General features: G+C 31.3%; 1 protein-coding gene across 1 annotated transcript; it reads right to left on the minus strand.

Moving 5' to 3' along the window:
• Nucleotides 10,933–14,408, minus strand: LOC107625446 (the record flags this gene model as incomplete). Its single annotated transcript, XM_021115955.1, is given in 3 exon segments — nucleotides 10,933–11,387; nucleotides 12,933–13,147; nucleotides 14,298–14,408. Coding segments are annotated over 3 exon segments (591 nt in total). The 3' UTR covers nucleotides 10,933–11,101.

Raw genomic sequence — 14,733 nt, forward strand, 5'->3', positions numbered from 1 at the left:
TAATGATATTCTTCCAAAATCTTATGATTCAAAATAGATAAAATAAGATGTAAACTGAAATAATATAATTATATATAATTAAATAATAATGTTAATGTGACACACTTTTATGTATGTGTAGATTGGAAATGGCAGATTATACTTGGGACATGAATGGTATGCACCATGTTTTTAACATAGAATCTAGAAAATAAATTGCGCTGCTGTAAGCAAGAGATAAATAAAACGTTAGATTGTTATAACTTCTAAAAGTGACGGCAATCAAACACTCTAAACTAAGCAGTTGATACATAATTGCATGTCATAAAGTAAAATTCAATTGCATACTGCACCGCAATGCCTTCCACCGCCACTAGAATGACCGATTGAAAAAAACAAGTGTTTTATTCAAATTTTTGTTCTATTGTTAACAATAAATAAATTAACAATTTTTGAGTTTTTGTTTCACAATCTTAATTTAAGAAACGAAAATGATTCCTTTTGTGGGTGTTTCAAGATTTCAATTGTAGTTTTGAAAGTAAAATTAAAGATGAAAAGAAAACATGTAAGGTGGCGGAGACAAAGTAAAATGCAGAAATTAAAAGAGAAAGAAAGAAAAAGATGAAGAACAAATAAAAAATAAAGAACTTTGATTAAAAATAGAAAATAAAGTACAAGTTTGAGTTCAGACTTCAGAGAAATTACTTAAGATTTTAAGTCTCCAAGTGTTTTCCAAAAAGAACTGAACTGATTACAATGTTTTCCTAAATCTCTATTTATAGACTAGTCTAATGTCAGCTGACAGTTACTCTTTGAACACCACTTGCGGAAATTTTGAATTGCACTCGTAACTGTTCCCGCACTTGTTTTCTTGACGACTGTCCTATACTCTATTTTGACGCTCCATATTGATAACTGCTCCTGCATATAGCACGTCCTATAATTCAGGCTTAATTCAAATTTTGAATAAAAACGGCTTCTTTGCTAGTGAATTAGAAGCTTCCCCTAATATATTGAATCTGGCTTCATAAGTTAATAATAATATTATCTTATATTTATTTACTTAAAACAAATTATTTTTTTCCTAAGTGATAATAATTTTTGCCTAACAAGATGCCCTCCAAGATTTCTCACTTGAAGATATGCAATGATTGAAAGTGAAAAAACTTAGTTGTTTATTGACATTTTTCTTATTTTTGATATTGAGAGTCAATTGACATTTTAGATACATCCGCTTGACAGATTAAATGCCTACTAGTAATAGACTTAACAGAATTTCTAAGTCTATAAAATTTTTACATTAATAGTTGAACTGTCAATGTGTCTATTCTTTTGTATGAAATTTTTAAGTGTGTCAAATGATATCTATTCTAATTTCGGCACATTAAATGTGTATCAATTGACCTTTGTTTTGACCTTTAATATTTCAATTAAGAGTTTTTTGACACACACTTTCATTGTTTTAATTGACACAATTTTTCCAACTTCAGAAGTAACAGAATCTTAACTTCGTGAAGTCGTTTCTTTCATATGTTAAACTCTAGGTGTCAATTAAATTTGATAAAATTTCTAATCCTATAAAATCTCCACACTAACATTCTAATAGTTTTGACTCCAAGCGCTAATAGACTTAACAGAATTTCTAAGTCAATTAGGCTTTTGTATTTATGAAGTACATACCCAAATGTCAATGAAAGATTATTTTTGTCCAAGATTTTAAATTTGATGCATCTTTTTTTTTTAAATAAAACCATAACAAGGTAAATAAAAGTTAGAACCAAAAGACAAGAAAGAAATAGAAATTTAAAAGATAAGAAAAAAAAAAAAGGCAAAGACGATTAGGATGAATAAAAAAGAAAAAGAGATAGAAAAACAGAGCAAGAAGAGAGAACAAAAAAAGTAAAGATCAGAATGAGAGAAAAAAAAAAAACCAATAAAAAACAAAGAAGATGAGATCATTTTTTTTATCATATTTTTTCTGTTTATCAAAATTAAATCCTTATTTGCGGACAAGTCATTTATTTTATACTTTAGAAATTTCTTTTCAATCATTCTCTATATGGCTTTTTAATGAGATGTTTGATGAATATTCAATCTCTCTTTTATCATCTCTTTATACTTTGTTTCTTTCTCAGCTTTTAACGGTTCAATTTGTCTAACATATTCAGTAAGTTGAGTCATGTCATGATAGTGTTGATTTACAAGTTTCTTTCTAATTCCAAATTCTAATCCATTTATGGCAATTTTGACAATTTCAGAGTCTGGAACTGGAGTACAACATTTATTTCTCATATTTTTGAATCTAACCAAATACTTATCAATTGATTCTCCGACATTGCGTTTAATGGAGAATAAGTCATTTAAACTAATTCTTAATTCACTACGAAAAAATTGTTTATGAAAATCTTTATCTAATTGCCTCCAAGAGTGAATTGAATTTGGCTTTAGATTAGAAAACCATATAAAGGCATTTCTTGTTAATGAAGAGGGAAAGAATTTCATCTTTAAATACTCATTTGATGCCACTTCATTAATTTTGACAGTATAGCGAGCAATGTGCTCTACTGACGATTTTTCATCTTCCCCAGAAAATATAGTTAATGACTTAGGAAACTTCTATCCCTCAGGTAATTCAGTTTGTTGTATAAATTTAGGAAAAGGAGACATAAATTGAGGTTGATTTGTACATCCAACACTAAATCCCAATATTTTTAGAATTTGTTCAATCACTTGATTGACATCTTGCCCCCCAATATTATTTTGCCCAAGTCTTTCCAACATATTATCAGTATTTTGACCATGTCTAGACATATGAACATTATAATTAGGAATTGCTCCATCATTTTGGTTGACATCATTGAATCCTAAACCATAGTTGTCATTTTCTTCTGAATTTACCACAGTAGCAATTTTATTAACTTGCCTATTTAACTGTTCAATTCTAGTATTTGTGTTTTTTAAGAAAAGACTCAAAACAGTCACCATTTGATGAGTTAACATGTTTACTAGAATAGGATAGCTTTCACCTATCTGTTGCCTAATGTTTGCTAAAGATTCGACAGTTTGACTAGATTGATTAACAGGCATTGCTCTTGACCTGTCAGAAAATACAGGTCTGGAATTTTCTACCCTAGTGACAGTGGATGTAGTAGAATTAGATGCACTGTTATTTCCTACATTAATAGCATGTGAAAAATTTTGTTGTGACATGTGTGAACCTGACACCCCAGAAACAGGTACATTTGACATGCCATATGGATTTTGATAAATAGGATTTTGAAAAGTTGAGTAGAGAGGCACAGGCAATCCTTGTGTCACCATGGGGGACATACCCCGGTGGCAAGCCATATGGCGGCCACCCCACGGTATTTATGTGAGTTGCATTTAACCCTGTATGGGCATGGCCAACGCCATCATGCCTCACTGGCAGCAAGGTAGGCTTTGTGTTTGAAATCACAGGAGAATTTCCGGACTCATTTTCTCTAGTCTCATCGCTGGAAGTGGAAGAAGATGCTGCAGATGTATTTGACATGTCAACTGACGTTGATTTCTTGGTCTCTGGAAACACAATCTTCTCATTACGTAACCACATGCAAATTCAAAACTCTTGATTTTTTCTTTTGACAAACTACAATCTATTGACAAGGTCCCACCGAGCGTGCCAATTTATTTTACTCAAATTTTTGTTCCATTGTTAACAATAAATAAATCAACAATTTTTGAGTTTTTGTTTCACAATCTTAATTTAAGGAGCGAAAATGACTCCTTTTGTGGGTGTCTCAAGGTCTCAATTGTAGTTTCGAAAGTAAAATTAAAGATGAAAAGAAAACATGCAAGGTGCCGGAGGCAAAGTAAAATGCAAAAATTAAAAGAGAAAGAAAGAAAAAGATGAAGAAGAACAAATAAAAAGTAAAGAAATTTGATTAAAAATAGAAAATAAAGTACAAATTTGAGTTCAGACTTCAGAGGAATTACTTAAGATTCCCAGTTTTACTCGAGGCTGAGAGCGTTTTTGAGTCTCCAAGTGTTTTTCAAGAAGAACTGAACTGATTACAATGTTTTCCTAAATCTCTATTTATAGACTAGCCTAATGTCAGCTGACAATTACTCTTTAAACACCACTTGCGGAAATTTTGAATTGCACTCGTAACTGTTCCCGCACTTGTTTCCTTGACGACTGTCCTGTACGCTATTTTGACGTTCCATGTTGATAACTGCTCCTGCATATAGCACGTCCTATAATTCAGGCTTAATTCAAAATTTGAATAAAAACTACTTCTTTGCTAGTGAATTAGAAGCTTCCCCTAATATATTGAATCTGGCTTCATAAGTTAATAATAATATTATTTTATATTTATTTACTTAAAACAAATTATATTTTTTCCTAAGTGATAATAATTTTTGCCTAATAACAAGAAAAGGAATGCCCAACCCGAAAATTATAGTGAACAATGAAATCAAGGAATTATAAATAAGTATATAAGTAGAGTAATGCATATGATGTATGGTGGTTATTAATTTGAAAATCAATTAGAAATTTGAAAAACAGGTAAAAAAAGAATGAGGAAATAAATTGAAATTAAGAAGAAAGAAAATACCACTTTTTAATTTTGAAATGAAATGTTTAGAATGGTATATCCCCACGATATTGGAAAGCAGGATACTTTATAGTTTAGGAAACATTTCAAGTGTACTGGGAGTATTGGTGTTCCAGTTATTTTAACCGTTGATTTGAATTATAAAAAATATATAATATATATTAATTGAAATCAACAGTTAAAACAACTGGTGTACCGGTACTCTCCGGTGCACTTAAAATGTTTCCTATAGTTTATACCATTGTGATATCAGAGATACACTAATCGAACGATATAGGTTGAAAGTAGAGTAATTGGACTATTCGATTTGTGTGCAGCATCAACGTGCATGTAATCTCTCTTTCTCTTCTTCTCTCTCTCTCAAATTTTAACCCTCATTTTCTTCTCCTCTCTTCTTCAACAATCTCCCTCCGTTTTTCATAAAATAATATCAAAAAATTAGTTATTTTAATTATGTAAATTATTATGTATGTGTGTGAATAGAATAGAATAGAATATTAGTATTATTAAATTTTATTTTATTATTTGGGTAAGTAATGGTAATTTGTTAAATATAACTAAATTATGTTAATGATAATAAAAATTCTGTTTTTATTGTTATAAATTATCATAAAATAATTAGTGAGTGTTTATGGATAACTTGTTTGATGTAATATTTGGCTACATTTTGTAGAGTTTACGGATGTTGACGTGTAATCACTTACTGTCGCAAGATCTGTACAATCCTATTGTGGAGGAGCCTTTATAGCAGACTGGTTTTTATCACATTTTTTGAATTTGAATAATTCAATGTCAGTCGACAATGGTAAATATTCTAATCGAGAGGTGGCACCCTGATACACATACATTTTACCTTCCGATTGGTGAGTGTGATGTGACATTGGAAGATATGGTTATATATCCCTGGTCTTCTGATAAACGGTTTTCCAACGATAGGAGTGACTTTGAGTAGTCACAATACTTTAAAGGTTGAGTGTTTGCATTAGTTTGGGTTGCATCTAGGAAGGCAAATTGTAGAGGAAATTTTATAAAATTGACATGGCTTCGGAATCTGAAAGATCGTTTATATCTGACTGACGAAAATGGCATTCAGAGGTATGTGAAGTGCCACATTATGTTATTATTTGGTATAATCTTGTTTGGAGACAAGCCTAGTGCCGCAGCTGTGCATTGAAAATTTCTGCCTTTGCCTTGCGATTTTGCCAGTATCAGAGAATTTAATTGAAAATCAGCATACCTAGCACACTTATACAAAGCGCTATGTAGGACATCTTGTTTCGACTGTAAGAAAATCGATGGATCCGTCTACCATTTTTTGCGTTGATTTCTGGTAACCCTCAATTTTTTTCACCTGCAAATAGGTAAAATTATCTAGTGTCAACTTTAACTAAGTGTTGCACATTGTATTTTAATGTTTAAGGTGAAATTTTGTTAACGAAATAAATGATGCCATGTGGCGTAACTGGGAGCGTGCTGACCGACACTATAGATTTTATTCTCTTGCTCACTTTAGGAAGTCATTGGAGGAACTACAGAAAGGCCAAAACATGTGAAAAGATCTAGGAGGCGACCAAGCTCTATTACTACGGACAATAGTTAAACTGATGGAGTCGTGTCGGTCAGAGATAAGTCCCACACTATCCCGAATTACCACATGTTGTTGCAAGTTATTAAAAAAATAGTGCCACGTATCAGAAGTCTCTTCCACCACAATGACAAATGTAATAGGCACGATATTATTATTATCATTATGTGAAACTACAACCAATAGACAACCCTTATTTTTTTTTTTTTATACAAGTGAGTCCCATCTTCTTGGACATCTAGTTTATAATGTCTAAATGCTTTAATGCAAGAGTAATAACTCCAGAAGACTCAATGTTATATACCCGGATATCAGTTACCAAGTCATCGCTCTGATATGTAGGCATAGTTTTAAAATGGACGGTTGCTGATAACTTCTTGTGACACATTACCTCAAACCACATAGATAAAGTTCGTAAGATGCTTTCCAACCTCCAAAAATATTTTCACTGACTTTTGCTTTGCCAACTGTGCTTTGCAAAAGCTGATGGTGTAATTGAACTTCGACTCTACTTTCGCAATAACTGATTTTATCTTTATAGAGGGGTCAGCCTCTACCAACGAATTCATTACTTCTACAATTGTGTTGGAATCTAGCTTCGAATGGTCTTGAGAAATGGTGGCTCTAGTACAAGTACAACTATCATTGTACCTCCTTATAACTAGGGGTGAGCACGGGTCGGTTTGGTTCGGGTTTATAGTAAAATTAGAACCGAACCGATCAAAATGTAATTGGTTCGATTCGGGTAATTGGGTACCCGATGACTTTGAAATTCATAAAAAAAAAAACCAAATTTTTATCTTAAAAATTCAACAAGTACAATAAACATGTAACATCAATAGAAATAATCCAAACATGTTAAATACCAAATACATTAAAAACTAAACTCATTAAAATCCAAACATATTAATAATGAATAATCATTGTCTAATGAAAAAGTCATATATATTTTTTTATTTTTTTATATAATTAATATATGGTCGGGTCCACGGGTTGGTTCGGGCTTCACACCCCAGAACTGTTACACAAACCAATTACTATATATGGTCGGGTTCGCGGGTTGGTTCGGATTCCGCACCCCCAAAACCGATACCCAAACCAATCACTAACAAAAGCCATCGGTTTAGTTCGGGTTAGACCCGATTACCCATTGGTTTCAGAACCAATTTAATTGGTTCGGTTCGAGTTCGGACGGGTAATAGGGTACCCGCTACCCGTGCTCACCCCTACTTATAATCCAACAATACTTTCTGTGAATCATGCTAACCCTGATCAGCCAATCACAGCCCTGTACTGTATTGTGTACACTTAGCATAAAATATCATTGTTTCCAACTCATACATCCGGTAGTCTACACCTCTACGGATGGTATAATTTTTCATCGCCATAATGACAGCTTTCCTAAAACTGAAAATTTCATTCCCACAACAAATTTACCATCTACCATAATAAAAAGTTCTGCTACAACAAAACTACAAAATAAATATTTAATAAATAAATATTAGTGTCATATAATTAATTATTAATCAATCTACAATATAAAAAATAACAAAATTTTAATCTCATACAATGATACAAATATTCAAATTACATACCTGCATGTCACCAAAAAAAAAATTACATACCTGCATGCATGTATCTTGAAAATTTCTGTGCATGTATGACTTTCAAATCCAATGTGCGCATAAAAGATGGCTCCTCAAATGGATGCTAGTTTGCTAATGCATTTGCCACCTCTGCGACATCTGCCTCCATAGTGCCATCAGATTAATCTTCGTCTTCATTTGGATCAACGACCTCATAGTTGCTTTTAAACTCTTCCTCATTATCATTATTGTAATCTTTCCTTCGATATGTCGGTTGGCTTCAGATTGTTCAAACTCAACATACAACTCAATGAATGACATCTGAGAGTGAGTTTCAATATACATTGAAAATATCTCTTGCATGTTTGCTTCATCAGTCACATACTACCAAATATTGATATAGGATACCTGTACAAAATACATGACACTCTCTTTATATATGAGGATCTATCTTCTCACAAATCACATGTTTTAGTTTCTCAAATGAGAGTCTGAATGAAATAACAATATCCAATAGATTTTCACATACAAATTTCACTCTTTCATATGTTTATAACAAAATCTGACCATAATAATATACTTTTAACAAAACTCTATCATCTATCTTATTTTTTTAACTCACATTGAAAATATTCAAGCTCATTGTAATTTTTTAAAGTAAAGGAAGAGAGTATGATGAGAGGAGAAAACTCTGAAGAGATAAGGGGCGACGAAAAGAAGAAGAAGAAGAATGGAGTTCTGTCAACTGGGTTAGAGTGGATGTATATATAAAATTACAAATCGGACGGTCTGATTTGTATTTAAGTATTTAAAATTTTTTTAATTATACAAATCGACAGTTCAATTTGGTGCATGTCGAAATAAAAAAAATTAAAATACTAAAATCAGATAGACTTACCAATTACCGTCCTTCAAAATTTTAGAATTTCTTTTCTCCAAACAAATTAGATCGTCCGATTTATTTCAATCTTCAGCAACAAAAAAATCGAGTAATTCAATTTTTACTCTATAAATTAAAAAAAAAAAGTAATCGTCACATCAATATATAACATACTCCATATCCATATCCAAACATAACACATATATAACATTCATATAAAAAAATGAGCCATAAAATACAATATATTTTTAGTAGTAAAAGAAAATAAGTAGAAGAGTTATCAGAAGATATTAAAGATATTGAAATTAATATTACTTCATACATAACCCAATAATGGTGAAGAAAAATGAGGGAATTAGAGATCATAGCTACATATGAATTATCATAATCAACCCAATTCTCAAGTTCTCTCTTTTAAGATATGTTGAATTTTCACTACAGAACAATTTTTTATTAATGATTTTGTATTAGATAGAATAGAATACTACCACTACCAAGTATATTAATGATTTATCTCAAGTTTTTAGTTAATTTTTTTTTTATATATGCTGTTTCAGGTCCCTTTTTTTGAAATTTCAAATTATCTAGTATAATTTTACTATCCATTGTACGTAAAATATTCATAATTAAAATAATAAGCACCATCGTATAAGTAATAATTTATAAAATTATTTTGTATATGCTATAATTGCCAACATTAATATCTTTCGCCATGGTTTAATTTTGACAATGACTCCTAACATGCAATTATTTTTAGTGAAATTTATATTTATCATATCTTCACTTCCGTTAATATATTGTGTATTTTATAAGATTTGTTTGGACATTATTTTTGAAAAAAATCTTTTTTAAATAATATTTTTTAAAAAAAAATTTTATAAAAATAAAAATAATTTTATATTTAGATATTTTATGTAAAATTTTTTTTATATTTATCAATTATATTTAAATAAAATAAAATAAAAATATTTTTTTATTTATTTATTATATAAAAAATATCTTTTCTTAAAGATAAAATATCTTTTAAAAAAGATATAAATTATAACTTCTCGAAAATTTTTTTTTTAATATTTTTATTTTTACTATTAAAAATTTGTCAAATACACTAAAAAATAAAAAATAAAAATTTATTAAAAAAACAAATCTTTTTTTATTAAAATAATGACGTCCATACATCCACTAATTCTAACCTCTACTCCTTTTTCTCGTTCCTCCCTCTTCCCTTTCCCACTGTCGTTTCCTTCCATTACTACTGGTACTGCCACTGGCGCCATCCTTTTTCACTCCTCTTCTTTCTCTCTTCCTTCCTCCCTTCACCCTCTACCTTTGTCTTCCTCTCCTTTCCGTCACCATCACTGCCAGGGACGGATTCAAGTTTATGGGTGTGGGGGCAAGTACCCCAGTGAAATTTAAATTGTTTTTAACTAATACATAGTAATAAAATTTATTTGCCCCCACTATATAATTAAATTTGACTCCACTATGATTGTACTTCACTCATCAACTTCAATTATGTAAAAACAAATGGTAATTCAATATTTAAATGAATTTGTTACAATAACTTAAAAAAAACGAGTGAAATAAGTATAAATTTGTTATTTTATAATTATAATTAATAAATAAATTTAAAATTTTAAAAAATATGTTTATATACTTAGTGAATATCACTATTGTGCCGTGTATATATATTATATATATTTAATTATTTGTTTAAAATAGAGATAACTACCAATTTAATATCTAAAAGATTCAGGCGCAGACAAAATAATCGTTAAATAATTTAAAAATTGTGATAAAAATAACTAATAAATATTATATTTATTAAAAATAACAAAAAAAATCTTTTAATATTTAACAAATGACATATCTATTTAATCTAAATATTTGATAGTCAATAGAATTCAGCCTAATATTTTATTATATTTGATTATAAATATATAAAATTATTCTGTTAAATTTATTTCAAATTAAATAGATTATCTTATTAAACTAATTTTAATATTAAATTAAAAATGACTAATAAAAATATTAATCTTATATTGACTATTAAAAATGATTTAATAATAATAATAATAAATCAAAATAATACTGTTTATTCATTGGTGTTTTTTTTTTAAGTTAACTTTAGTTTTTTCTGGATAACATTAGTTGAAAAAACTTTTTAAATATGAATATTATAAAGAATCGATTTCGTAATCGTATGAAAGATGAATTTTTAAATGATTATTTAACAACATATATAAAAAAAAGACATTTGATTGTATTGACAATTATCGATTCAATGGCGCCTAAACAATCACATAATATCACCAAAAAAACAAACATTGTGTATTTTATAGGAGAACTCATTCCATTGAAAGCCATTAATATCTTTTATTTTTATTGACTTCATAATCCATCATCACATTTAAATTACCTAATGCTGCACACATCCGTCTTCCTCTACTACCATTATTAACACATGCACCTAGACCTAGGGACTTGCTGTCACCACTGTATGCGTGGCATAAGCACTTGAGGAAAGCTCGCCCCCCTTAACTTCTTCATCCATGAAATCTTCACGGGCGTTGTCAGCTAGCATAAGGGCAATCAGCCAAAAGAGGGAAGAGTCAAGCGATAAAAATGCACCGCCTCCAAGTAGACCGGTTTTAGCAGTAGGGCAAGTGTAGGTGAGATTATTGTGTACGTTGCGCTGAAGGTGCATCTGTTCAGTGATTGTCGGCCATAACAGCATAGTTGCAGCTAGTCCGGTCGTGAACCTATGCATGTATACACAACATTTTAGAAAAAAAGAAAATCCATTCATCTCAGAAATGCAAGTTAAAAACATTTGAACTGGAATGAATTTCAGTTAAGTTTACTGAATCAATTGTAAGATAAAAACATTCTAATGTCTCTAGCATACAGATAAAGCTTAATGGCAGAAATTGTTAGGAACCATAGCTTTTGATTACGGATGGGGTTCATGACGGAAAGCCAAAAATCCACCATAAAATTATGGCGGATGGTGGTGTTGCAAGGAATGGCGGACTACCTAAAAAACATATGTATATGCACAACAAAATTCCAGAAAAACTCTAAGGTAATAAATTATAAAATCTAATTCATTTAAGCAACTTTCTACTCACAAGGCATCCAATTTATTCAGCAAATGCAGTAGCAAAATAAACAAATAAACATAACATCAGTCATAATGCACCATAGAATATAAGAGGCAGGGGCAAGGACATTATAGTCACGAGCTTGTCTTGAACCTATGTAAATTAAAAAAAAAAAAATTGGAAATAGAGAGGTTTATAATATAACTTATAGCACCGAACCTATGTAAATAAAAGGGGAAACGGGAAAGTAGGAAAGGGTAGGAAGACCAGAAGTCTGGAACAGAAACTAAGTTAGAAAGCAGAGAGGGAACCCGTGGCTTGCAGCAGCAGTGAGCGGCGACGAGCGGCAGCGAGCAGTGAGTCAGCGACGGCTTCGCCAGAACAAAGAGAACAACAGAAAGGGAAGACGGAGATGGAGGAACTGGAGTTGGACAGGCTGCTTGGCCTGCCACCGGTGGTTCTTCCGGCAGCAGAGCAGCCCAGAGCAGAGAGGGAGAGATAGAAGAGAGTTTTTGGACCTTCAGAGAGGAAGAGGCAGTTTTCTGAAGAAAGGAGGCTGAGGAGGGTGAGTTGTAGCATTTTAGGATTTCCTATATGACAAAAATAACCCTCAATTTTTTCAAAAATCCAAAAAAAACCCCGCAATTTCCGCCATTTCTATTGCAGTCCGCCATGGTGCCACCACTGCGGCCACCATTTCACTCTCCGTGAAAACTCATTGTGGCAACCACTGTATGGTGGCAAGGAAGAAATCCGCCATGCCATAACCGCTTTTTTAAAACACTGTTAGGAACCCAAGAATGATTTTATATGCAACATCAGCAAAGTATATAAATTTTAAGTTTCAAGTCATGAAACAAAGTAGATGCAATATACTAGTAATAAGCATATCAACAGATATTTTACATTAGCATTGACCAATGTAGACCCATCCTTAAGACACTAGCAACAAATAATTTGGATGATAAATTCATTCATACAAATAGAATAACTCAAGCTTTTCCATAAATTCGGATGATAGATGAGTTTGTTATATAAAATTACAATGTAGCCATGAAAATTTCCACTTCAAATTTCTTTCCTTATGACATTCCCCTCAACTAAACATACCCTTATTTTTATAGGAAAAGGAAGGTAGGGCACATGCAAAGTTCATCTAATGAACTAATGAAGAAAAAACAAAGTATAAGAAACAGCACTTACACTGCAATGTTGAAGAATACCAAGAAACTAGTTCTTTTAAATAGAACACCTTGTGGAACAGACTTCCCCTTGTAAGGGTAAAAGAGAGACATGCATCCGGCCACAGTAGATACAATGAGAAATGCAAAGGAAAGATAGCCCAATGCGACTGTTGGATCAGCTGGGAACTTGCAGGTGACAACACCCTCGCCAGGTACTGGGGTTCCGGCTGCAGGCTGCAACAAAAAAAATTTAAAACACAACAGATTGTGGAGGCTATAAAGACAGATTATTCCCAAAATAAAACAAATAAAACAACAATTACAAAAAAGCCGTATCCCACTTGATGAGGTCAACAACATGGATAAAACTGATAGCATGTCGCCTTGTCACAGGGCATATCTATGTTTAGCCCAACCCAAGGGCAAAACACATGATAGAAATTTCTAGTGAATATTCATTTGTTAGTACCTATAATTAAGGAATTGATGTTCTAGTCCATAAAATTTCAAAGAGTGATTCAAGTTAATCATTAGGGGGGATGCTTGTAAGGACTAGCTTGAATCACCAAGTTAGATCTCTTTTTTTGTAAGTTCAGAAACTAACTCATTAATTACTTAACTTTAGAAGTCCCTATAGTTGCAGAAAAAGTGATTCACCTTAGTTTTTAAAGTGATGGTTAATTACCTAGCTTACATCAGCCAAGAGCACTAAATCAAATAATCATTTTTCCGCAAATTCAAGAGCTAAAACCATTAATTTACATAATTTTAGAGATTCAAATAAAGCAAATATACAGTTTAATGAAACCAAAACAAATTTATATTCCAGAATCATAGACTATATATTGTTGTAAGAGAAAAGATCCACTAAGACAAAAGGTTCTCTCATTTTCAGGCACAGCAGAATCTACATTGACATATTATCAATTCATTAGAAACACGTCAGATAGCACCAACTAAAGTCAAGCATGTTTGAACAGTTGAAAACCGATGAAGCAGAAAGTCAAAAAGTTGAAAAATACTTCACCGTAATAAAGCATACATGAGTGGTTTATAAGTTTTTTTTTTTAAAGGAAAAAACAAAGCATAAGATTTTTTTTAATGCAATTAAAAAATTAAAGTATATACATATTTTATTCCACTTCCCTACTGATTCAATGTGATGCATTAATGTATTGGGCACAAATTACACACAGATACATTGATATAAAGGTATTTAGAATTAAACTTTCAAACTAGAGTTTCAAACATACATACCTAAATTTTCAACCCTTAATAATGGATCAAAATTTCATAATCCATAATCCAGGCAATTAAAAAGAAAAAAAAATTGAATTTTTAGATAAATGATATTTGATATAGGAATCCATATTAAGAACAATACCTTCTTGTTTTCGGCTATAACACCGAGAATGAAAGAGAGAAAACCGAAGAACGAAACAATGAGAGCCATGGTTTTAACAGTGACAGCCATGGTGGGTGAGTGCGATGATCTCTGCAAGAGGATAAAACAATGTTTTAGAAGAAAAGTTAGAATGTGTGAGGAACTATTCAGCGAGAAAGGAAGTTACGTGGCTCTGAGTTGAAAACAAATCAGGTTTAACCGTTTTGAAGATTCTGTTGAGAAAAAAATAAGGAATATAAATCAAGGAATTAGAGATAATCTTGAAAAGCTGTTTCTAGCTTTAAAGATTCCGTTGAGGGAAAAATAAGGAATACAAACTAAGGGATTAGAGATAATCTTGAAAAGCTGTTTTTGGCTGGCAGCAGAAGATCCCTGAGTCAACCTAGAGTTATTAATATATATATATTCCCCTAGG

The sequence above is a fragment of the Arachis ipaensis genome, chromosome B02 (assembly GCF_000816755.2).
Source record: "Arachis ipaensis cultivar K30076 chromosome B02, Araip1.1, whole genome shotgun sequence".
NCBI classification, from domain to species: Eukaryota; Viridiplantae; Streptophyta; class Magnoliopsida; order Fabales; family Fabaceae; genus Arachis; species Arachis ipaensis.